General features: G+C 49.4%; 1 protein-coding gene across 1 annotated transcript in view; it reads left to right on the top strand.

Annotated features, from left to right (window-relative positions):
* LOC111143482 (DLG associated protein 3) overlaps window positions 1–23,640 on the top strand; it is a 41,757-nt gene extending 18,117 nt beyond the window's left edge. The window contains 7 exon segments of the mRNA XM_022497262.1: window positions 2,956–3,169; window positions 3,454–3,767; window positions 4,134–4,219; window positions 20,179–20,663; window positions 21,604–21,695; window positions 21,935–22,078; window positions 22,803–23,640. Coding sequence (XP_022352970.1) covers window positions 2,956–3,169; window positions 3,454–3,767; window positions 4,134–4,219; window positions 20,179–20,663; window positions 21,604–21,695; window positions 21,935–22,078; window positions 22,803–23,021 — 1,554 coding nt within the window. The 3' untranslated portion in view covers window positions 23,022–23,640.
* The last annotated feature ends 372 nt before the right edge of the window (window positions 23,641–24,012 follow it).

Below are 24,012 nucleotides of genomic sequence, written 5' to 3'. Positions count from 1 at the left end.
TCAGAGTGTTTTGAAATGGGAGTGTTTTCCAAGGTTAGCTAAATTATGGCATGGGTAAAGTGTACAGGATGCTGTCCAGCCCCCAGAGGACCTCACTGACTCTAGCACAGGCAGTTTTCAATTAGACCCAAGCCAAGTATTTTCCTCTATATATCCAACATTCTTGGAAATACTTACTGATCCCAAGTCTGGTTTGGACAGAGGCTAATGTTCCCGTTTTCTAAGAGGATACTTTGACTTTGACTCTACTGAAAGTGGGTCTGAGGGTAGCAGGTTGGAAGGCAGTGCAGGGATAACAGGAGAATTCACAGCACAATGTTACAGTTTTATAATCATAATACAGTAAAGATCAACACAGGTGCAATATTCCTCTGGGAGTCTATACAAGTCTGTGTTTCCCTGGGGTCCTGGTCCCTTGTGGGAACTTCAGAATCTTGTCTTCACCAATAGAGGTGGAAAGGATGTGGCCCCAAGGAGTTTCTCATCCCCCCTCTGTCTGCTTTGGATGGAGTTGGCCATAGGAATAGCATATGTTTGGGATTTCAAGAGCTTCAGAAATGCTGGGAAGGAGAGGCCTCTAAAAGGTATTGTCAGTGTGATTTAAGAACCTCTTACTACTACTAATAGTCTATTATGTTTATTGAGCATCTGCTATATCCCAGATATTATGCCTAACACTTCACACACAGAAGAGGCTTGGAGGTTCAGATACAAGCTGCAGAATGAGATTCCTTCCATCTGTGGGATCCAATATTGAGACCAGAATATTCTCTACTGGGTTTAGATCAATTATCATGTGCCCCAGAAGCAATCCTCTGAGCTGGATTTGTTCTGGTTGGGGAATATCTTGAGCATGACCTAGAAATAGCAGGAGTTAGATCAGCTTCTGAGCTTCAGGAAATACCCAGGCACTGCTGGTTCATTGTACCCCAGGGGTCCAGAGATAGGAAACTGAGAGGTGGACTTGCAGAGGGTCACGGTGAAAACCATGGCTGCCCCAGGACTGTGGCTTGTGCCACACATAGTGCAACTTCACTTCTACAGGATCTCGAATGGATTTTTCCGTGACCTGTGATTTCTCTACACTTGTAATGAAGTTCCTTTAGAATGGGGGGGCTGCAGAAAGAAGTCCATACACTCCTTTTTGATATCTGGGCCCACACTGGAACCACTGAATCTGAATTTCCAGCAAATTGTGTCCCTGAACTTCAAGGTAGCCAAAGTGAAGAGAGGTATATAGTTAGAGAGCCCAGGGTTCAGGTCCTTGGGATGGAACTTGAGTTAACATAGGTTTAAAAGGTCCCCAGGAGATTCTGATTCAGCCTGGCAAAAGAGCCAGGGAACCTGGCCTTTGATTTGGGTTAATCACTTACAAGCTGGGCATCGTTGTCAACTCATCTGCCCCGTCTGAGCCTTAGTTTGCCCCTTGGTAGAACTGGATGGAAATTTCTATTCAGTTGGGAGTAGAACTTAGTGATATCATGTTATGCTTTGGAGGTGGAGTTATGGAAACATTGAGCTGCATTTTATACGTGGATCAAACCACTACGTTATCTGTTAATTTCACACAAATACGATGTTACGAATCCTTCCTGGGAGATGTCACAAGATGCAGCCAGGTGACATTTGCTATCACATTTACCGTGTGGATACTGCTGAGGACCTTGTCCGAGACTTCATCCAATGCCCTCCGCATAATCACTTGGTGGGGGGAGGGGATTTCTCTCAGCCTCCGTAACAGGAATGGTTGTGGCTGTGATGAGTGGTGGCCTATTTCCAGGTAGACCCTGAGACCTTCACATGCCACTGACCAAGGGCTGGGTGTGTACCAGTACCTGCACCAAGTGCCCATGTTTTTCCTTGAGTCCCTCAGATAGCGCCCCCCCATGAAGATGGTACCATTATCATTCCCATTGGGCAGGTGACTCAACTGAGCCCCAAAGCTTTAAGTAGTTTTCCCAGGCCACACTACTGGGTGGTAGTAGAACCAACTTTTGAGTCTAGGTGGGTCTCCCTCCATAGGCTCTACAGACAACCTGCGGGCTATACTCCTTGATGCTTTTGAAGCTCAGGGTCAAGTGTGCCCACATCCTGTGCTCTGGAGGTAGGGCTTCTCCCTGGGACCACCCACCTTTATTTTTCCTTTGTGCCACTTTTCTCGTGTAATAGGAAAAGAAGCTGCAATCTCCGTAGTACATTTAGTCTTAGTGCAGTGCTGTGGGACATGGTTCCAGGAACAGAGTTTTTATTTTGCATTTTCCTTAGTTGCTTTAATTTTTTTTATACACCATGGATTCTGTACCACAAAATATCAAGACGAAAACAAGAACCTCAGTCAGCAATGGCTGAACTTGCCTTAGAGGATGAGCGTAGGGAAGGAACCAGCAGGCCAAATCAGAACCCTAGTCAGTGGGCAGAAGGTGGGAGAAGGCTTGGAACACTTGGAGGTTAATAATTTTTGCTCCATCACTTACCCACTGATTTCTGCGCAGCCCCATGGTATGTGTCTCCATAGGTTGCTGTCAAGCAATTTTGTAATGGAATAGATCATAAATAATAAAATAAAAGGTGACTTTCCCTGCACTTCCCCACCTCCAGATTGGGCTGGAGGGGGACATCCCTGGTCCTCTCCCTCATGGTAAGGTGAGAGAAATGTGAGGGGCTGGACTTGGTGAAGAGGAGGACGGGCTGTCCCAGGAGTATAGGAGAGGCACAGATGGGATGGAGTGAGGAGTATTTAAAGGAGACTAGACCCTAAGATGAGCCCCAAGGCAGGCCTGGACGGCAGCACAGGGCGGTGGTTCCTCCGTCTTTCTTTGCACGGAGTGAGGGTTTCTTTTCGTTCAAAGGCAGAGAAGTCACACTGAGACCATACATTACTAAGGCAAAGCGTCTCACAGATACTTGCTTCCATCCCAGCACCCCAATAACTCTTCTCCCGACCCCTGCCCCCAGCTCAGCGACGAGCTGAACCAGCAGCTGGAGGCCGTGTGCGGGTCCGTGTTTGGGGAGCTGGAGTCCCAGGCAGTGGATGCCCTGGACCTGCCCGGCTGTTTCCGCATGCGGAGCCACAGCTACCTCCGGGCCATCCAGGCCGGCTGCTCTCAAGACGACGACTGCCTGCCCCTCCTTGCTGCCCCTGCCTCTGTCTCAGGGAGGCCCGGCTCCTGTGAGTGTGCCCTCTCTGCCCCTGGCCCGGCCCTAGCTTGGAGATCGTGCCCGGCGTGCTGGTGCGGGCCCAGGCTACAGCTGTGCTGCGTGACCTTGGGCAGCCGGCTTGCCTCTCTGGGCCGGGTGCTGGGGAGAGCGAGCCTCGGCACGTGGAGTCCGCGTGCCTGCTGGGTCCTCCAGCGCCGTGGGTGTGTGTGTGGGGGTCGGTCGGTGGGTGGGTGGGCCACAGACACCCGCCGGGCGCGTTTCTCACCCGCTGCGTTTCTGCGTTCCTGGCCACAGCCTTCAACTTCAGAAAGGCCCCGTCCCCCATCCCGCCGGGGAGCCAGGCCCCGCCCCGCATCTCCATCACCGCCCAGAGCAGCACCGACTCCGCCCACGAGAGCTTCACGGCGGCCGAGGGCCCCGCCCGGCGCTGCAGCTCCGCGGACGGGCTGGACGGCCCGGCCATGGGCGCGCGCACCCTGGAGTTGGCGCCGGTGCCACCTCGGGCCAGCCCCAAGCCCCCTACACTCATCATCAAGACCATTCCCGGCAGGGAGGAGCTGCGGAGCCTGGCGCGGCAGCGGAAGTGGCGGCCGTCCATAGGGGTGCAGGTATGGAAGCAGGAGGTGGCTAAGCAAGGTCAGGCCCTGGCCTGTTGGGGACGCTCTGAAGGGGTTGGGGCGGTTTCTCTGAGCTGCACGTAGCCCCCGTGTCTGGCCATTGACAGGACTGTTAAAACCAGTGCCAACCCCACTCCCTTGTCTCTTGTCCTGGAGACATCACCTCTACTGGGGTTGCGGAGTGGTGGCCAGTTCGACGCCTCTCACCTCCGGGGTCACTTTTCTTGTTCGGGCAGACTGTCTTGGCAGAAGCTGCCCCCTGGCTTGGGGCTTAGCTTCAGCTCACCCCGCTCACCCAGGGAGGGCTTGTGTCCCAGGTCTAGCCCTGGCCACTGACTCTTGCTATCCTGCCGCCAGGTGGAGACGATCTCAGACTCAGACACTGAGAATAGGAGTCGAAGGGAATTCCACTCCATCGGAGTCCAGGTGGAAGAGGACAAGAGGTAGGTCTGGGTGGGGCCATCTTAGTCTTCCCAGGGGAGAAGAGGAGAGAGGACCGCATAAGGCCCTTCTTGGTCCAGCCTGCCTGCACGCCCTCTCATTCTTGAGGGGAGACCAAGCCCTTCTGATGGCGAGCAGCCGCACAATATCCTCAGAGCTGTCACCCGGGCAGTCATCAGACCTAAAGTGAGTTGTCCTTGTATACATGCCTGTCCTGGCTTCTCCGAGGTGACAGGAGTGGTTGGAGGAAGGGGGAAGTAGGGAGAGGTAACAGGTAGGTGCTGAGCAGGCCTGCAACAACTGTCGTTTATGGGGGATAATAGGATTTTTCCAGTCCCTCGTTGCTTCCTGTGGTGTACAAGTATGTGAGCTCACAAAGAAACAAATATACATGAAGATTGCCTCTCAGGGGCCCCTGGCAAATGTCACACTCCTCCTCACTGGGCTCCCACAAGCATTTAACCAGTCAGGGGTACCTATTATATGCCTGAGTCTGTGGTGTGCCTGAGATGGTAGAATTACTAGCAGCCACTCTTCTGGCATTACGTGGCCTCCAGAAATATGGTTTCCTTAATTTCCAGCTGAAAATCAGCATTTTCAGCTCTGGAAGGGTTACTGGGAGGAGGCCCTTGGTCTTTGGCTTCCTGTGGGAAGACACTTGGCCTAATGGCCATGTGGCATTGCCACTGTGGCCCATCTGTCCTCGGGTGGCAGTGTCCCCAGGCCAGTGGCTCTAAGTAGGGTGTCTGTAAGGGTTTCATGGTCATCTGGACATCTAGAAAACTAAAGCCCTAGCAGCAGCCCCTTGTAGCTCTGTTCCCAGTTGCCATCGTTGGGCCTTTTGCCTTCCATTCAAGTTCCCCTAGCTATTTCTGGGAATCCCTGGGAGTATGGATTGTGTGTGCCCCTGATCAAGTCTTTTTGGGGTTCCTGTGGGCTTCACCATTTTTCTCCATGCATACTCCAGCTCCTTGCAGTTCCATATGCTCCTGAGGCTGTGAATGCCTCCATCAAAGGTGAAAATAGTTGCCTTGTTGCCCCCATCATTCCTGAAGGCTAGTGTCCTCCAAACTCTTTTTTTTTTTTTTAAAGACTTATTTACTGAGGCACCTGGGTACTTCAACTGGTTAAGTGTCCAACTCTCAGTTTCAGTTCAGATCGTGATCTCAGGTTCATGAGTTTGAGCCCTGTGTGGGGCTCTGTGCTCATCAGTGAGTCTGCCTGGCTCTCTCTCTCCCCTTCTGCCCCTCCCCCATCAAATAAATAAATATAAGTCTTTGAAGATCTTATTTACTTATTTAAGAGAGAGAGAGAGAGAGAATCTTCAAGCAGACTCCTTGCTGAGCCAGGAGCCCTATGCAGGACTTGAACACATGACCCATGAGATCACGTCCTCAGCTAAAACCAAGAGTCAGATGCTCAACCGACTGAGACACCCAGGCATCCCTCTTTCAAACTCTTAATATTCCACAAAGATCTCAGAAAATTAGCACTTCATGGCAAATGCAATTCACAAGTCCATGACCTGAGTTCTTATGAGGTGGGGTAGGAGGCATGGAGGGATGTAACTCTGTGTTGAGAACTCTTCTCCCAACTCTGCTGCTGCCCCAGGGGCCATCAACCAAACCCATTACCCCCACTCAGTCCCTTATAAGGTTTCTTGGTCCTTCATCCAGTTAGGCCCCTGGGGGTCCAGGGATTCCTCTTAACAAGCCTGAATACTGGGAGGAGTGCAGTAGGCATTCTACTGAGATTCAGGCTAAATCAGCAAACTCTGTCATTTGTTCATTCATTCATTCAGAAAAATACTTATTGAGCATCGGTTATATGGCTGTTCCTGTTAAAAGCTCAGGGAAACATCAAAGAAATGAGTCTTGCTCTCATAGAAGTCATGGTCTAGAAGGGAATCGAGGCAATGAATAAAGGTTTCACAACTAAAAATATGATTATACATTATGGTATAATATGTCATGGGATATTATTACATGTTATGGTGAGACTATGAAAGAAGAAAGCTCAGAGAGAAGGGATCTTCTTGAGGGTGAGCAGGTGACATTTAAGCTGAGACTCGATTGACGAGGAACACTTAAGTGGAGGTTGGGGGTGGAAGCATTGCAGAAAGAGGGAATAGCATATGTGAAGGCGCTAGAGCAGGACAGAATTTGACACGCAGCAGGAACCGAAAGAAGGTTCTGGGGTGGTGTGAAATGGATGGGGCAGCGGTGAGGGAGTGGATCGGAGAAGAGGCAGGCGGCAGGTTGTGCAGAGCACGGGAGTGATAAAGAACTGGAATTTAATTATAACTGATGAGTAGCCATTAAAAGGTGAAAGGAGCATGACAGGATCTAATTTATGTTTACAAAAGATCACTAGCTGCTAAGTGGAGAATGAATTTGAGGGAAATAATAGTGAGTGTGGGGAGGCTAGTAAGCAGGAATGTTTCCTGATCCAGAAGAAAGGTGACAGTCTTTTGCATTATGGGGGCTCTCTCTTTCTATTGTATTTTATAATTGGGCACTACTAGGTATGGGAAGATTGTAAAGCTTTATACAGCGATTTTGTATTTAACAACATTGCTGCTGTCTCTTAGTGGGACTCATAGTTTACCTGAAAATCATGATGGGTTTTAGTTAGTCATGTTTTCTGTAAATGAAGATATTTCTGTCTTTTATTTTTTAAATTTAAATTCAGTTAATTAACATATCCTGTATTAGTGGTTCAGAGGTAGAGGTCAGTGATTCATCAGTCTTCTATAATAATACCCAGTGCTCATTACATCATGTGACCTCCTTAATGCCCATCACCTTATTACCGCATCATCCCACCCCTCTTCCCTCCAGCAATCCTCAGTTTGTTTCCTATGTTTAAGAGTCTCTTACAGTTTCTCTCCCTCTCTGACTTAGTCTTCTTTTATTTTTTCAAATGAGGATATTTCTTTCTTTCTTTCGAGAGAGAGCATATGCATGAGTTGGGGGAAGGGCAGAGGGAGAGGGAGAGAGAGAATCTTAAGCAGGCTCTGAGCTGGTTGTGACAGGGGTCTTAATCTCATGACCCTGAGATCATGACCTGAGCCGAAATCAAGAGTGAGATGCTTAATTGCCTGAGCCACACAGGTGCCACTAGAATGATATTTCTTTTAATATCCTTTTCTTACAATAATGCATTGAATAGGACTTCTAGTTCACTGTTGAGTGGAACAGTCTTGTCCCATTCCTGACATTAGTGGATAACTTCTCAAATCCTACTCATAAGTAAAATGATGTTTGGTACAGATTTTGATGGATACTATTTATCACGTTAAGGATACTATTTATCACGTTAAGTTCCTAGCAGGCTATTTCTTTTTAAACAGAAAACAAGAGTGGCATTTTATTGAATGTTTTTTCAGAATCTACTTAGATGATAATAGATTTTCTCCTTTCGTCTGTAATGTGAATTTTGTTAATAGATTTTCCATGTTGATCTGTTATTTCATTCCTGGGATGAACCCTGCTTGATGCTGTTATCAGTTTGGATGAAGTTTGGCTGGAACAGGACCTCAGTAGTCTCTTCAGTGCGTTTGTCTCTCACTTAGAAAAAGAAGAAGCATGGATGTTGAAGTGCAGTGTCAGGATCCAGGCTTTTTCCGTCCTGCTGCCCTTTTACTCTGTGTATCACCTCTGTCCTGGGAGCTGAAGTTCAGGCTCCAGCCATCCTGTCTGCATTCTGAGAGGTACCAAGGAGGAAGATTTCCTGAAAGTTACACCCCACATTCTCACCTACATGGCACTGGCTGAAACCTCATCTGGTGGTCCCATCTAGCTGCAAGGGAGTCTGTGGCATGGAGTCTTAGTTGGGAAGCAAGGCACAATGAGCAGAGCACATAGCTGAAAATCAGGGTCCTTATGGCTAAAGACCAAGAGAAGAATGGGCATATGGAATTCTAGCAGTTCTTGTCACAGTCTTGCTGTGTTATTTTTTATATATGTTACTGGATTTTTGAATAGCCGTTACTTTGAGATTTTTATAATCTGTGTTCATAAGTGATACTAGCTAACGATTTTGCTTTATTGTGGTTTTTCGGTTCAGGTATTTAGAGGATGCTGGACTCCTGAAATGAATTTGGCAGCATTCTCTGTGTTTCTGTTCCTTGGAACAATTTGTGTAAATGAAGAATTATCTAGTTCTTAAAGGTTGAGTAAAGGTTGCCTGTAAAACTATCTAGGCCCGATGCCTTTTGGGAATAGGAGGAGCTTTTGGAATTACAGCTTCAGTTTCTTGTGTGGTTATTGACTTGCTCTTGTTTTCCTTTTCTTTTTGAGTCAATTTTGGTGATTTATATGTAGCTCATGTCCCCTCTTTTCATTCCTAGTACCATATATATATGTCTTACCTCTATTTCTTAATCAGTCTTGGCTGAGGTTTGTATATTTTATCATTTTAATATATTCTTATTTATTTATGAAAAATTATTTTACTTTATTTTTTTAGAGAGAGAGAGAGAAAGTATGTGTGCAAGTGGGTGGGGGGGTGGGCAGAGGGAGAGGGAGAAAGAGAATCTTAAGCAGGCTCTTTACCTAGCATGGAGCCTGTTGTGGGGCTTGATCTCACCACCCTGAGATCATGACCTGGGGATCATGACCCCAGCTGAAATCAAGAGTCTGGTGCTTAGTTGACTGAGCCACTGAGGCATCCCTTAATATATTTTTTAAAGTTATATTTTATCAGTCTTTAAAAACTCGCCTTTGGATTTGGTTGGTGTCTCTGTTGTTTCTCTCTCTTTTATCTTTTTCTTTTTCCTACTATCTTTGTCTTTTTTTTTTAACAGCATCTTGAACACTATTTCTTATTTTACACCATGTGTTTTTAAGGCTATAAATTCCCTTTTAACTATACTGCTAAGCTGATAAGTTTTGAGATGCAGTATTTCCATTGTTCAGTTCTAAATAGCTTGTAGCTATTATCATAATTTCCTTTCACACCAAAGGAATTATTTTGAAGATTTTTTTTAAAGTTTCCAAATTTTGTTGGGAGGGAGGGTTTGGGAGCTCCCTTTTCACTACTGACTTCTAAATTTACTGCAGAATACAATGCATTCTGTGTAATATTTTTATTACTTAGAATTTGTTGAGGCTTCTTCTGTTTTATATATATATATATCATATACATATGAGATATATATATATCTTATATAGATGGTCAGACTTACGCATTATATTTTTCAAATGTTTGAATTTTTTTTTTTTTTTTGGATGTTTGATCTGCCAGTTCTGAGAGAGTTGTATCAAAAATGTCTCACCATGTGGTGCCTGGGTTGCTCAGTTCATTAAGCGTCTGATTCTTGATTTCAGCTCAGGTCATGATCTCAGGGTTGTGGAGACCCAGAACAGGCTCTGTGCTGGGCATTGTGGGGCCTGCTTAAGATTCTCTCTCTCCCTCTCTGCCCCCACCCCTTTCTTCTTAAAAAAACAAAACAAAAAAAAAAAAACTCCCTCTGATTGTGGATATGTCATTTCCCCTGGTAATTTTATTAATTTTTTTCTTTAGTTTGAGGATACTATTCATAAGTATTCAGGTTTATGATTCTTATATCTTTGTGGGTTGGTTCTTTTATCATAAATAGGCTCCTTTTCATCCTTGCTATGGGTTTTTGCCTCCAAGTCTATTTTGCTTGATTTTACTAGTATGGCTGCTTTCTTTTGGTTAACTTGCCAAAATATCTTTTTCCATTTTTTGATTATCATCCTCCCCATATCTTTATATTGTAGATCTGTTGCTTGTAAGCCAAATGGAGCTAAAGTTCAGTATACATATTTAATCTATTTATATATCTCTTTATTACTGATTTATTTGGACTTATTTTTATTATCTCTTTAAAAATTTTCTATTTGATATGCTCTTTCTTCCTTTTTCTTTTTCTTTTTTTTTTTTTCCTTCAAGTAATCTCTATGCCCAACATGGGGCTTGAACTCACCATTCCAAGATCAAGAGTCACATGCTTCACCAACTGAGCCAGTCAAGTGCCTGGTCATGGGTTTTCTTTGCTTTCCTCCTCCCTTACTTTTCTGTCTTCTATTGAACTGATCAAAATTACTTTATTTCTCTTTGTCCTCCTCCTGGTTTGGAAGCTTACATTTTCTATCGTGATTTTCCTCAAAATTTTAGCAGATGTACTTAATTTAATGTTTTTCTAATAAAGTCTAAAATTAGTGAGTATATCGGTCCTTCGTAGGCAAACGCCAAGAACCTTGGAACACTTTAATTTCCTTCTTAACTCCCTCCTCCCATCTCCCATGTTGTATTTGTCTAGTATTTGGATTATACCTCTTTAAAAAAAAAAACCTCTGCTAAATCAGTTGTTTATATCTTTTATGGTTTAATGGTTTAGATTTACAAACATATCTTAACAATTTATGTGTTCACTATTACTTGTCACTGCCCACCCCTTCCTCATGGGTTCTGTGTTTTTTAAAGTACTGCTTGAGCCTGGGACCAGTTTTAGAGTTCCTGTCTCAGCTTGAGGTTCCTGCATGTCAGTGGTGGTACTCATTGGAACCCACACCCACACACAAAGCAGCCTTAATGTTCTTATTCTCAGCATCCTACTTCCTGGCCACATTCCTGGAGTGTGACCTGAGTTTTCCAGTCCACGTTGTGAGTGAAATTGACCCTTCTTGGCTGCTGGCTTTATGCACGGGGTCTCCTTCCAGCTTCCCAGGATGCATGGATTGATTTGGGGGCTCTCCTCTCATCCTCCCTGGGCACTACCATCTAGCTTCTAGCATATGTCTGGCCCAATATTCCTATGGCTCACTTGTCTTAGATTCCTGCTCACTTCTTAGGTTTTGATTTTCCTTTTTGTCTCTGGTACCTGAAGATATCTCTCTTCCTATATTCAAGCGTGGCCTTATAGCAGAAACACCTTTTGACTTCATTTTATCTGGCATTTCTGTGTGTTTGTGGGTGTGTGTGTGTGAGTGGGAGCTTCTTAAGTTAGCTCAGTCTACTGTACTGATCATTGTCTGGACCAGGCTGATAGCTGCAGATACAGAGAGAAGCGGACCAATTTGAGAAGCATTTTGGAGCAAAGTCACGGAAGGGTGGAGACAGGCAAAGAGTGAGGTCTTCCTTGCTCCTGTGTAGGTATTTGTGAGGTCTTGGTGGGGTGAACTGGGGAGGGGGATGTCTGAAGAACTGAATTGCCCGGCACAGGTGATCATACTGGGAAACCAAGGGGGTGACAGGTGGGTAGAGGAGAAATCTGGCATGTGTCTCTGGCCAGGCTCCCTTGCCTGTCTGCTGCAGGCATCCTAGTTATACACCTGCACTGTCCTTTCTGTCCCTTATGTCCCTGGCACTTTAAGTCTGACTTACCACACACCATGCCCCAAATGGTACATAAAAGCGAGCCATGACTACCAGCAGCCTCTCTAGGCAAATATCCAGGAGCCCCCACCTGCCGCCGCCCCATTTTCTTGGACTTTCTTATCCTGACTCCCGTCTCACTGGTCCCCGGATCTGTTGTCTGTCTCTGCACATGGGTTTTAGAAATTGCCGGGGAGGGGGCGCCTGGTGGCTCAGTTGTTAGGTGTCTGCCTTCGGTTAAGGTCGTGATGGGATCGAGCCCCACATTGGGCTCTCTGTTTGGCCGGGAACATGCTTCTCCCTCTCCCACTCCCTCTGCTGTGTTCCCTCTCTTGCTGTGTCTCTCTCTGTCAAATAAATAAATAAAACCCTAAAAGGAAAAAAAAAGAAATTGCCGGGGAGGAAAGATCTCTCCTTTTCTACCTTTCATTGTGTTCCCTGCCAACCTGTTGGGTGAAGAATTCAGATTTATTGCTCCTTATAACTGTCATTGGTGGGTTTTTACAGTTGCCCCACCATCAGTGGCAACTTGGTTTGGAAATACACAGGGGTGGGTGTTGGTGCTTTTTTACTTCCATCTCTGCTGCACTCCCACCAAAGATTCATTTGCCCACAGATATTTATTGGGTCCCTGTTATTTGTCAAGTACTTTGCTGGGCTCTGTGGATACAAAGGTATGTGGAACCAGGGGTGCCTGGGTGGCTCAGTGGGTTAGCCTCTGCCTTCAGTTCAGGTCATGATCTCAGGGTCCTGGGATCGAGCCCCACATCGGGCTCTCTGCTCAGTGAGGAGCCTACTCCCTGGCCCCCTGTCTGCCTCTCTTCCTACTTACGATCTCTGTCAAGTAAATAAATAAAATCTTTAAAACAAAAAACAAAGAAACAAAAAACCCCAAAAAACAAAGGTACGTGGAACCAGACAGCCCTTGCCCTGTAAAGCATACTGCCATGTTAATCTGAGGAGCTCATAAATGGTGTAGAAGTATGTCTTGGGTGGTGCTACAAAAGAGAGGTTTGTGCACAGTGAGGGTGTATCATAGGGGACTTTGACCTATCAGAGGGGTTTGGTGGGACTTCCTGGAGGAAATGACATTTGGGCAGAGATCTCAGTGAACAATTAATGCAATCTAACAAGATGAACAAAAATTATCTAGGTGGAAGTGGGAGATAAGAGTGTTGTAGGTGGAAGGAATAGCATGTGCTAAGGCCCTGTGGTGGGAGGGAGCATACTTAAGGAACAGTTATCAGCACTGTCACATCCTACAGCATCTGTCTATGTAGACCCAGCATACTCTGGGCCAGAATAAAAGAATGCATCAAATATCCTTGCTAAATATTAGAAGACTGTTCCTGGGGCCCTTGAAGAACATAGAAACCATGTCGTTTTTGCCTCAAATGCTTAACTATGGGGATTCCCTTGTATCTTTTACCTCTAGAGCCTTCCTATTAAGACCTTACCTTAAATTCCATATTTAGCAAAAACAAACAAAGTAAACAAACACCAGAATGCTCAGTTAAATTTGGGTATTAGATATGAATGTTGAAAAATTTTTATGTAAGTAGTTTCCAAATATTGCATGAAATATGCTAAAAAATTGTTATTTATCTGAAATTCAAATTTAAAAGGGAGTCCTCTATTTTATCTAGCAACCCTACTTATAACCAACTGAGCCCAAACAGGGCCAGCAGGAGAACTCTACGTAGGAAGGCCACCCCCTTCCCATCACTCTTTCCTTAGCATCATGATAATTTCTGGCTTTGGGCTGAAAGAAAAGGGCCCCTTGAGGCCCAGGAAGGAAGCTTCCATCCTCATGAATATTTTTTTTAAATATTTTATTTATTTGTCAGAGAGAAAGAGAGAGAGAGACAGTGAGCTCACACAAGGGGGGGGGCCAGGAGGGTGGCAGGCAGACGGAGAAGCAGGCTCCCTGCTGAGCAAGGATGCAAGTCCCTATGGGGCATCATGACCTGAGCTGCAGGTAGGCGCTTGACTGACTGAGCCACCCAGGCGCCCCTTCATGAGTTTGTACTCCCAGATCAGTCATGCGAAAGCAATGCATTGTGGATTGACCACAAGCCCTGGGTGTGGATACTGCCTCCATTCCTCAGACTTCTACTGAAGGACAGTTCCTGACTCACTCACTCTTCCTAAATCCCCCACCCTGGCCCCATCTTGGCATCACTGTCACAGCCCCCAGACTGGGGTGATAGACTCAGGGCTTGATTGATTGATTACATGTTTAAACCCTTAGATGCTTTCTCACGTAGTACTCAGCTAGTACAATGGCTGTGCCTTGCTGCAATGCTACTGCCCTACCCCCTCCCTGCCCAGTGCCTCCTCCCCACCCCCTGCCAGCTTGCTTGCCAATACTCCTGGTAAAGCCTATTGACAACTCCTGGATGTGGAACATTCTCTGGACACTGCATCTCTTGGGATAAACCAGTTTCTTCCCAGAGCCCTTTGTGTTATCCCTTAGAGAATCACAGGTAGAAATGTCACCCTGAAATAACCAGATAAGAACTTCCAGAATCATCAGGAATGTGATCATTGTCACCCCCAAAGAGCTCGAGGAGGGGAGACCTCCTCAACCTTGTTAAAAAGCTTGGGAAGAAAATATTGTGACAGGCCTTGTTGTGAATTAGTGATGACTCACCACGGAAGCCAGTTTCTGTCCTGTGTTTACAGCTGTTGGGAAGACCACAGCAAATACTGCCAAATCCAGAACTAGACAGGGACATGAGCTCTGGACTTCACTACCCTGAAAATTCATCTGATATCGTTAGGATTAGGTTTGGCTGTGAGTTACAGAAAGTCCCCAAATAAACAGAAGTTTATTTCTTTCCTGCTTAGAAGTCCAGAGATTCATTTAGAGCTGGTAGGTGCTGTGCAGTGTCAGGACCCAGCCTTCTTCTATCTTGTTCCTTCTCCATCCTCAGCACTTGGCTTCCAACTCATATTCCCAGATGGCTGCTTGAGTCCAGCCATCGTGTCTGTGTTCTGGTCAGCAGGGAGGAGGAAGGAACAAAAAATGGCACATTTTCCTTTTAAGAATGTTTCCTGGAAGTTGCACATACCCTTCTGTTTATAACCTGTGAGCTAGAACTTAGCCATATGGCTATACCAGCGAAACTGGTAACAGAGTCATTACTCGAAGTGACCATGTGTCCAGCTTCAAACTGTGGGATCCTATTACTGAGGAAAAAAGGGAGAAGGGATATTGGGGGATGAGTAGTGGTCTCTACCATCCTTCCTTTCAGCCAGCCAGTCCCACCAACCAACTCACCAACCAATCCCCCCAACCCCCACCAACTAACCACTCAGCCAACATTTATGTGAGGAATGGCTCTATTTATAAGGGAGACAAATGCAAATTACTAACTATAATACAGTGTGCTTTGGAGTATAAAAGAGGTTTTATTCCGAAAGCTGTGTGAGAACAGATGGAAGTGATCAGCGGCAATCACAATAATTAATAACCACAGTGCCCTCGCTGGGTTCTTAGTGCTACATTCCCATCATTGTGTTTGTCCAGTTCCTTTCTTTTCAGTGAGAGCTACGAACCTCCGGGCCTTTCCATATAATAGCTAACACTTACAATGGATAGGCCAGGTGCCGGTCTCAATTCTTTACAATATATTATCTCATGAGAATTCTGTGATCATTCTCATGGGTAGACAAGGAAACTGAGGCACAAGCCGTAGAGCTGAGTTTTCACTCCAGGCAGTGCCTGTGCTTAGCTACTTTGCGGGGCGACTTCCCACAAAGCTGCTCATTCTCATTTTTCCCCTGACCCTCCCCCACCCCCACATCTCCGGCAGACCACCTCCCCACTCACTTCACTGTAATGGTTGGGGTCATCCGGTGGGACCTCTCTCCACTTCTGGACCAACCCCCAACTTCCTTGCCTTCCTCCTCTCGCCTCTGCCTCTGCCACCAGTCCTGCCTGAGGTTGAGGCATTGTCTCCTCAGTTACAGCCACCCCCTTCCTCACTCCTGGGGAGGCAATGGAGTGGACTGGAGTGGCGAAAGCACTGGCCTCCGTAGCCGGACTGGACTAAATTGGTAACTGTCGGATCATAAGAATCCACCTTTCCTCGTTAAGCCTCCGTTCTCCCATCTGTAAATAGGGATGATACTAACACTCTTACTGTGGGACCGCTTCTGAGTTTTGAGCATATTTTTATGCAAAATACTTAGTCTGACGCATACTAAGTGCTCAAAGGATGTTAGTTGTTCTTTATACTCCTTATGTTTGGTCCTTGGACTACCGCCTCTTTCTTCTCTATCTTTAATTGATTTCTCTTTACAGGCTGTGTTAGTTTCCTATTGCTGCTGTAATTACCACAAATTTGGCATCATCAAATAATACATTTTTGTTATCTTGCATTTCTAGGGGTCAGAAGTCTGAACTGTGTTTCACTGAGTTAAAATCAAGGTGTTGGCAGGACTGATGCCTTTTGGAGCTCTGGGAAAAATCCGTTTTGTCACTTTTTCCTGTTTATAGAGGTTATCCACATTCCTTGGCTCGAAGCCCACTTCTTTCTTCAGAGCCCCAGTGGCAGGCTGAGTCCCCACACTACATCATTCCAACCTTGATCCTGTCATCCCATCTCCTCTGATTTGGACATACCTGTCTCCCTCTTTCACTCACACGGACCTTGGTGATTAAATTGGACACACCTGGATAATCCAGACTCTTCTTGTCATCGAAAGATCCTTAACATAATCATATCTGCAGGGTCTATTTTGCCGTGGAAAGTAACCTACTCAGAGCTTCCAGGAACTAAGATGTGGACCTCTTCAGTCATTATTCTGCATACCCTGCAGTTTCTCTCCTCTCGAGATATGGGATGGGAGCACCATCCTAAATAAAACATCCCTCTCTTTCCCTCCCTCCCCCAGCTTTATTGAGATATAATTGAAAAAGAACCAAAATATCCCTCCCTGACAGGTACACTGTCTTTTCTTTTCTTCCTTTCCCAACCAAGCTCTTTGAAAGAATTGTCTTGCCTAGTTTTCTAGACCTCTTGCCAACCTCCTCCATCTGTGTCAGCCCTGTACCCCACCACACTGATTCTTGCCTTGGTCCCCAGTGGCTTCCATTTTGCTAAATCAACGGACACCATTTTCCATTGTTGATTACTTATTCCTTCTTCAGACTCTCTGTCTCTGTTCTGCTTTTAGGTGACTTTGCCCTGGTTTCCTTTCTCTTCCTCTCTGGCTTAAATGCCTGTGGGGCTATATTGTCTCCACCAGCCCTTGAAATGTCCATGTTCCCCAGGGCTTTATATCTTTGTTACATTGCTCTTTTCTTGGGTGACCACATTCCACACTGCTGGTTTTATTATTTATTTTTATTTCTGATTTTTTAAAAGACTTTATTTTTAAAATAAATAACATGGGGCTCAAACCTATGACCCTGAGATCAAGATTGCATGCTCCACTGACTGAGCCAGTCAGGTGCTTCTCACTGCTGGTTTTATTATTTTATTTTTCTTCCAAATTTTTATTTAAATTCAGGTTGGTTAACATATAGTGTAGAATTGGCTTCAGGAGTAGATTTTTTTTTTAAGATTTTTATATATTTGAGATAGAATCGCGTGACTAGGAGGGGCAGAGGGAGATGGAGAAAGAATCTGAAATTGACTCTGCGCTGAGTGGGGAGCCTGATGTGGGGTTCGATCCCACAGCCCTAAGATCATAACCTGAGCTGAAACCAAGAGACAGACGCTTAACTAAGCCATCCACGCACCCTCAGGAGTAGAATTTAGTGATGGATCTTTTACATACGACAACTAGTTCTCATTACCTCCAACCCTCTGTAATGCCCATCACCCATTTAGCTCATGTCCCCACCTGCCCCCCCTCCAGCAACCCTCAGTTTGTTCTCTCTAGTTAAGGGGCCTTATGGTTTGCCTCACGCTGCTGGTTTTAAATACCACTTGACCAACTCCTATTGGGACCGTGCCGATCTCTGGCCCCCAGTTGGGAGTATTGGTGAAGACTGTGCTTCTAGGCATCCCATGAGCTCCTCAACTCTTTTGGTCTTCCTTGAGGTAGATATGGTGAGGAGATCTCACAGAAGTCGTTACTTGAGAACCATGAAGCCTGGGGTACTTAGGCATGCTTCTGTTCCAGACCATGTGGCCTGTCCGTGTGGCCACATCCAGACTGGATGTGATCTTCTCAGGACCCCTGAGAGGCTGGGTGGAAGGCAGCACATGCAGTGGGGCTGAGAGACAGATCCATGTTTTGTGAGAGAGACCAGGGAAGCAGACAGGGAAGGCAAGCCTTCGATGATGTCTTCACTGGGGCAAGCCCCACCTTTACATATGTGGTTTGCAACTGCTGGAGCTCTGAAGGAGCCAAAGGCGGACTGGAGCTCAGAGGCACGAAAACATTGGCGGTAGAGCCAACATGCCTCAGAACAGTTCAGTTAGACACACGAGACTCTCTCCAGAGACAGAGAACAAATTAAGCAGAAAAGTTGGGGCTTGGGGCTGCTTCCACACCCAAGAAGGCTGCTGAAGGCGGTACAGTGCTGAGGGCGGTCATGGGCACAGTCAGGAGGCTCACAGAGGAAGAGATGACTTGAGTCGGAAATGGCCAGGGAGGGAGGAGGAGGAAGGCCATTCTAGAAAAAAGAATAGCACGTGCAAAGGCATCAAGTCAGGGCCAATATCATCTACTTGGGGAACAAGAAGAATGTGGCGAGGGGGCAGGGAGGATGAGGTTGGAGAGGAGGACTGCTTCCGGACTAGATGTTAGCATTGGGTGAATGTCAGCGGAGGGAACTTGAACTTTTTCTTTTGGCAGCAGGGAGCTGGGGAAGAGTTTTGGGCAGGGGAATGTGCTGGGCAAAGGGCAGCTTTAGGAAGACTGCTGTGGATTGGTGAGGGAATGTTGGGCCCCTGATCTGAAAATATGTAAGGGATAATTTTTGAGAGAGGTAGTACTTTGGTGATTACTGGTCCATTTCTATCATTTTAGGTAGTATATATGTGTGTGTGTGTATTTATATATAATCATATCTCATATAATATATTTTACACACACATACAGACACACACACACTAGATGGAAGGTGAGCGACTTCCCAAAGGCGCACAGCAACAGAGCCAGCATTAGAACTCAGATCTCACTCCTCGTCCGGTGCTTTTCTTTTGTGCTGAGTGGAGACAGAAGTGTCTTGAAAGGAGGCTGATTCAATGGCAAGGCAGAGAGTGGAACAAATCCTGACCAGGGCAGGACAGGGTGGATGCCGGGGTGAAGACCATGTGGGAAGCAGTGAGGATATGTTCTCGCTTTCTCTCTCTCTCTCTCTCTGGGTGGGGGTGGGGACAGAGGGCTTGTTGGAGACTGCACATGAGTGCATCTCTCTTTCCTGGGTCCTGCAGCATCCTTCTGGGCCTGGTTTCTATGACAACAGGCTCCCAGCAGGCAGCCCGCCAGCTGGAGGGAAGCAGGCAGGCAAGGCAGGCAGGGAGAAGAGGCTGAAGTTGTGGGGGTTGGAGGACACTCCAGGGAAGCTAGAGGGGTCCCCCAAGACCGCCTCATTCCCCCTCTTTTCAGACCATAATTGGGTGGAGGTGGCTTAGGACAGATGGGTCTGTCTTTTATGGTCCTGAAATTTCCAGATGTCCAACTTTTGTTTACCTCTCCCCACCACCCCCACATCTCCTGACTCCCACTTCTTCAAGGATTGTCTGACCCCAGCTCTATGGCTTCAGGAACCATGGGCTTCCGCATAGGAAAGAACTCTGAACTGGGGGAGGGGGTGACAAAGAACAAGGCCAACTGACATTCTGCTTTGCAGAGGATTTGCATATTAACTCAAAGACAAGAAATTTCCAGGCCCAATGTCTTTCCTGCCAACAACTTAATTCACCTCCACTGGCTCTGGCTGTGTCTGGCCAGGCTCTGGGCTGGGCTGTGGGGCTCCCTAGAGGAGAAGTCCTTTCAGCTGCAGGCTCTTCCCACTCTCGGGCCTCTCCCAGGCAGTTCTTCCTGATGTTCTAGCAGCTGGTGTGGTGGGAAGTGCTTGGGCTGTGGAGTCAGCCGCCCTGGGTCTAAACCCTGGGTAGCTACTCTGTAGCGAGGTGACCACAGTCCTCTCCCAGCTCTAGTTTACCCATTTCTGAAGGGCTGAAGACAAACCCCTGCCGTTGGTGCAAACTAGCAAAGAGTTACTATTTGTTAAAATGCTGAAATCCTTCTGTGGTCACTGGGAAAGAGCTGCCACCCTGGCCCTTCTCTCGGCCCTTGGCTCTGCCCCATAGTCCAGCTTCTGGAGGTCCTGCTCCGTCCCTCTGGGTGTGTCCATTCTGATTCGGTCGGTGGTGCCAGCATCTCTTCTGCCCCTGGAGTACAGATCGTTAGATATTTTGAATATCAGCCCTGTCCAGAGGCAGTGCAGCAGGAATTCTGTACCCCCCTGCAGGGACTCTGTATTTAAAGGTCAAGAATTAATGTCCATCCCACTGTAGGTTTCTTTTCTCATTCCTTTTCCTTTTGGCCTGGGGACGGGGTGGGGCGTGGGGCGAGGGGAGGTTGCCAGGGGTGGGGGGCGGGGATGTGACTGGGCAGGAGCAGCGATGACAACCACTTCTCTCACCAGGCGGGCAAGGTTCAAGCGCTCCAACAGCGTGACCGCGGGTGTGCAGGCGGACCTGGAACTGGAGGGCCTGGCCGGCCTGGCCTCAGTAGCCACAGAAGACAAGGCCCTGCAGTTTGGACGCTCCTTCCAGAGGCACGCTTCTGAGCCCCAGCCCGGGCCCCGGGCCCCCACCTACTCAGTCTTCCGCACGGTCCACACGCAGGGCCAGTGGGCCTACCGCGAGGGCTACCCACTGCCGTATGAGCCGCCGGCCACTGATGGGTCGCCAGGCCCTGCCCCTGCCCCCACCCCCGGCCCTGGGTCCAGCCGCCGTGACTCCTGGATGGAGCGCGGCTCACGTAGCCTCCCTGACTCAGGCCGCACGTCCCCTTGCCCGCGGGACGGCGAGTGGTTCATCAAGATGCTGAGGGCGGAGGTGGAGAAGCTGGAGCACTGGTGCCAGCAGATGGAGCGGGAGGCGGAGGACTATGAGCTGCCCGAGGAGAGTGAGTGAGGGGCCCTGCATGCGCGAAGGGATCGTAGCTGGGGCTGGCGGAGCAGTGGAACGGGGGAGCCCTCCGCCTGGGCTTGAGTGTGCGTCCTCGCGGTTTGCTTCTTTGACCTGGATCTCTGTGGGTCCCCCTTGGCCGCAGGGCGTGCTGGGAGCTCTTGGAAGGAAGCGGGGAAACAGCTTCAGAGGCCAGGGTGGGACTGGGCAAGTGACCAGGTGGAAGGGCACGGCAGGGCCAAGTCACCCAGCCCATGGAGGTCAAGGGAACTCTGTTCCCATCTCGTTGGTGTGGGAGTCCAGGACTGACCCAGGGAGTGGGACCACACTACAAGGTGGAGGGTGAGGCAGTGCACAAGGTCAGATCACTGTCTGAGGCCTAGGTGAAGGACATTCTGCCCCAAGACATGGCTCTGGACTGAGGGAGGCCACAGCCCTTCCCTGCAAGTCCATCTGAGGGGAGACACAGCCATACCTCAAAATCCCTAAGTTGATGGGATGGTGACTACGAAGATGAGAGTCACGCACATGAAATTTTCAGTAACTCTTGATGAGTCAAAGAGTCACCTACTGATGCCTGACAAAGTTCTGCCAATGGGTGGTCATTGAGCTGGTGCCTGGGTAAGCCTGGAGGGCCAGGTGGGGGCTGGTTTCCCTCTGTTCCATGACACAGGAGGAAAGGAGGACACAGGAAGATAAGTGCTTACAAAATGGAGGTGGTCTGAAGAAACGCTGGTGTCCGAGGATCCAGCCTTCTTGGTGCCGTGGGATAGGAGCCGCTTGCTAGGGACTTGGGGATGGGATGGGGAGGGGGTTGGAGGGGACAGATGAACAGAGAGTGCCAGATAAGGCAAGGTTGAGTCATTCAGGGCAGACTTCTCAGAGGCTGGGAAATGAGAGGCATCCGTCCCTCCTCTGAATCTGCTTCTGCTCCCCAGTCCTGGAGAAGATCCGCAGTGCCGTGGGCAGCACACAGCTTCTCCTGTCCCAGAAGGTTCAGCAGTTCTTCCGGCTGTGTCAGCAAAGCATGGTGAGTGCCCATGGGCTGAAGCCCCCCGGGAGGGTATATGCCTGGAGGTAAGACCTGGTGTTTGCACCCAAGACAGAGCAGCCTGGGTTCTTTCTTGTCTCCCTACCTTCCTCTCCCCCAGACCCCATTCTCCCAGGCTGAGCTTCCTGGTGGGGAGTATGGATGGGGCTTTCTCTGGTCCTGGCTGGGGTGCACACCTTCCTGACCAGCTGTCTCTCCTCTGTCTCCCTCTATTGAAGGACCCCACGGCGTTCCCCGTGCCCACCTTCCAGGACCTGGCGGGTTTTTGGGACCTCCTGCAGCTCTCTATAGAGGATGTGACCCTCAAGTTCCTGGAGCTACAGCAACTCAAGGCCAACAGCTGGAAACTCCTGGAGCCCAAGGTAGGGGGAGAGTCCCTTCAAGCCAAGAGGCCAGACCCTGGAAAATGCCCTTCCCCATAGAGGGCCTGTGTGGGGAGAGGAAGGGAGCCGAGGGCATTCACCGGCAGCAAAGGCAGTCCTGGATCCGTGATGGTGACCGTCTGCTTCTAATAGGACCACACTCTTGGTCACGGCCATCTGCTCGGCCTTGTGCCCATCACTGCCTGAGCTGCCAGAACCCTGAGGTGGCTATAGCCACCTCCGACCAGCTGTAGTCTGAGGGAGCAGAACTAAAGCTCCCAGAAGAGGGGACTGCCTTAGTTTGGACCTAGGCACGGAGGGGATCTTGGGGGGCCCCTCAGCACTCACTGCACTAGACATTGTCTTTGATGAGGCCCAGATGCCTCGTAGCGAACCCCCATTGCCCTGCGTGAGTCGGGGCCGCTGCATTCCTCCCGACTGGAGGGAAATCGCCCACTTCCCACCCAAGTCCCTGGAGGAGCCCGGGAGGAGCAAGCGCTCGGATGCGAGTTGTCGCGAACGGCGCCACCAGGGGGCGCCCGGATTCGTAATTTTTAATGAAAAGTGGCTTTTGACCTTGTCCCAGGCACACCTGGGGCGTCGGGCCGCCCTCCCGCGTGGGAGCTGCGCGGTGTCAGTCCCCTGGGGTGGCGGGGGCGCGAGCGGGGGATGGGGTGGGTCCCCGCCCGCAGACTGAGCCGCCGCCGCCCCCCTCTCCCGGCAGGAGGAGAAGAAGGTCCCTCCGCCGATACCAAAGAAGCCCTCGCGGGGCCGGGGCGTGCCGGTGAAGGAGCGCTCCCTGGACTCGGTGGACCGGCAGCGGCAGGAAGCGCGCAAGCGGCTCCTGGCGGCCAAGCGCGCCGCCTCCTTCCGCCACAGCTCGGCCACCGAGAGTGCCGACAGCATCGAGATCTACATCCCCGAGGCCCAGACCAGGCTGTGACCGGCCCGGCCCGCCCGGCCCGGGCCCGGGCCCGCGGTTTTCTACCCGTACTGTACACCCAGCGTCGAGGTCACTGTGAACGCGGGCCGCCCCGTGCGCCCGCCCCGCCGGCACCGCACGCCCCGGCTCCTCCTGCCCGTCACACTCTCGTGGGTTTTTTACCTTCCTGACCCCACGCGAAGGCGCCTGGGCTGGGCTGGGGGCCGTGCCTCTCCGCCCTGCGCCCCTACCTGGACCCCCTTCTTTCCTGGTCCGACGCTTCGTCCCCACCTCCTCCCCACGGGCACCATCTCTGCCATTACCCCACCCCCCCCATGGGCCAGGCCGGGCCGGGTCCCCCATCTGGGCTCTGCGTCCCCTCTCCCCACCCCGCGGGGCTGGGCTTCGTGGGGATCAAGCTTCGTGGCTTTTTATGAAGAATCCTGAACCCCACCTAGGAGCCTGCCCCACCCTCCCAGGGGCTCACCCTCAGCCCTCAGCCCACCGGGCCCAGGGACCACAGTGGCTGGACCAACCCAGGACCAGGGCGCCTGGGCCTCTCCCCTTTCCCAGCTGCTGGGGAGGGGAGATGGGGCTTCCCCTCACCACACCTGTGGCTGTTCCCACATCCCCTTGAGTATCCCAGGAAAAATAAAACGGCAGAACTGCACTCGAGCCGGCTGCTCTCTCCAGAAGGAGCCACCTCTGCCCCGTGTGTGGAAGCCAGGAGTGTGTGTGGGGTGGGTAGGAGAACGGCGGGGGGGGGGGGGGGGGGGAGACAGGGTTGGGGGATGGAGGGAAGGCAGGCCAGGAGCCACTCTCTCTGTTTGGGGAGAGCGTGGTAGCCTGGGCCAGCTGGGGCAAAGGGGATTTGGCCCCTGGGCCAAGGAGGGAAGGGTTTTCTCTCTACCACTCCTAGTTCAATCCATTTCTCTTTCTGCCCCCCCACTGCTCCCAGGCTTCCTCCCGCAGCAGGCAGCCCAGAGGCCCGGTGGACCTGCCTGTGCTCCAT

The sequence above is a fragment of the Enhydra lutris genome, unplaced genomic scaffold (assembly GCF_002288905.1).
Source record: "Enhydra lutris kenyoni isolate GAN:26980312 unplaced genomic scaffold, ASM228890v2 scaffoldscaffold9, whole genome shotgun sequence".
Taxonomy (NCBI): Eukaryota; Metazoa; Chordata; class Mammalia; order Carnivora; family Mustelidae; genus Enhydra; species Enhydra lutris.
This window is presented reverse-complemented; position numbering and strand designations above follow the sequence as displayed.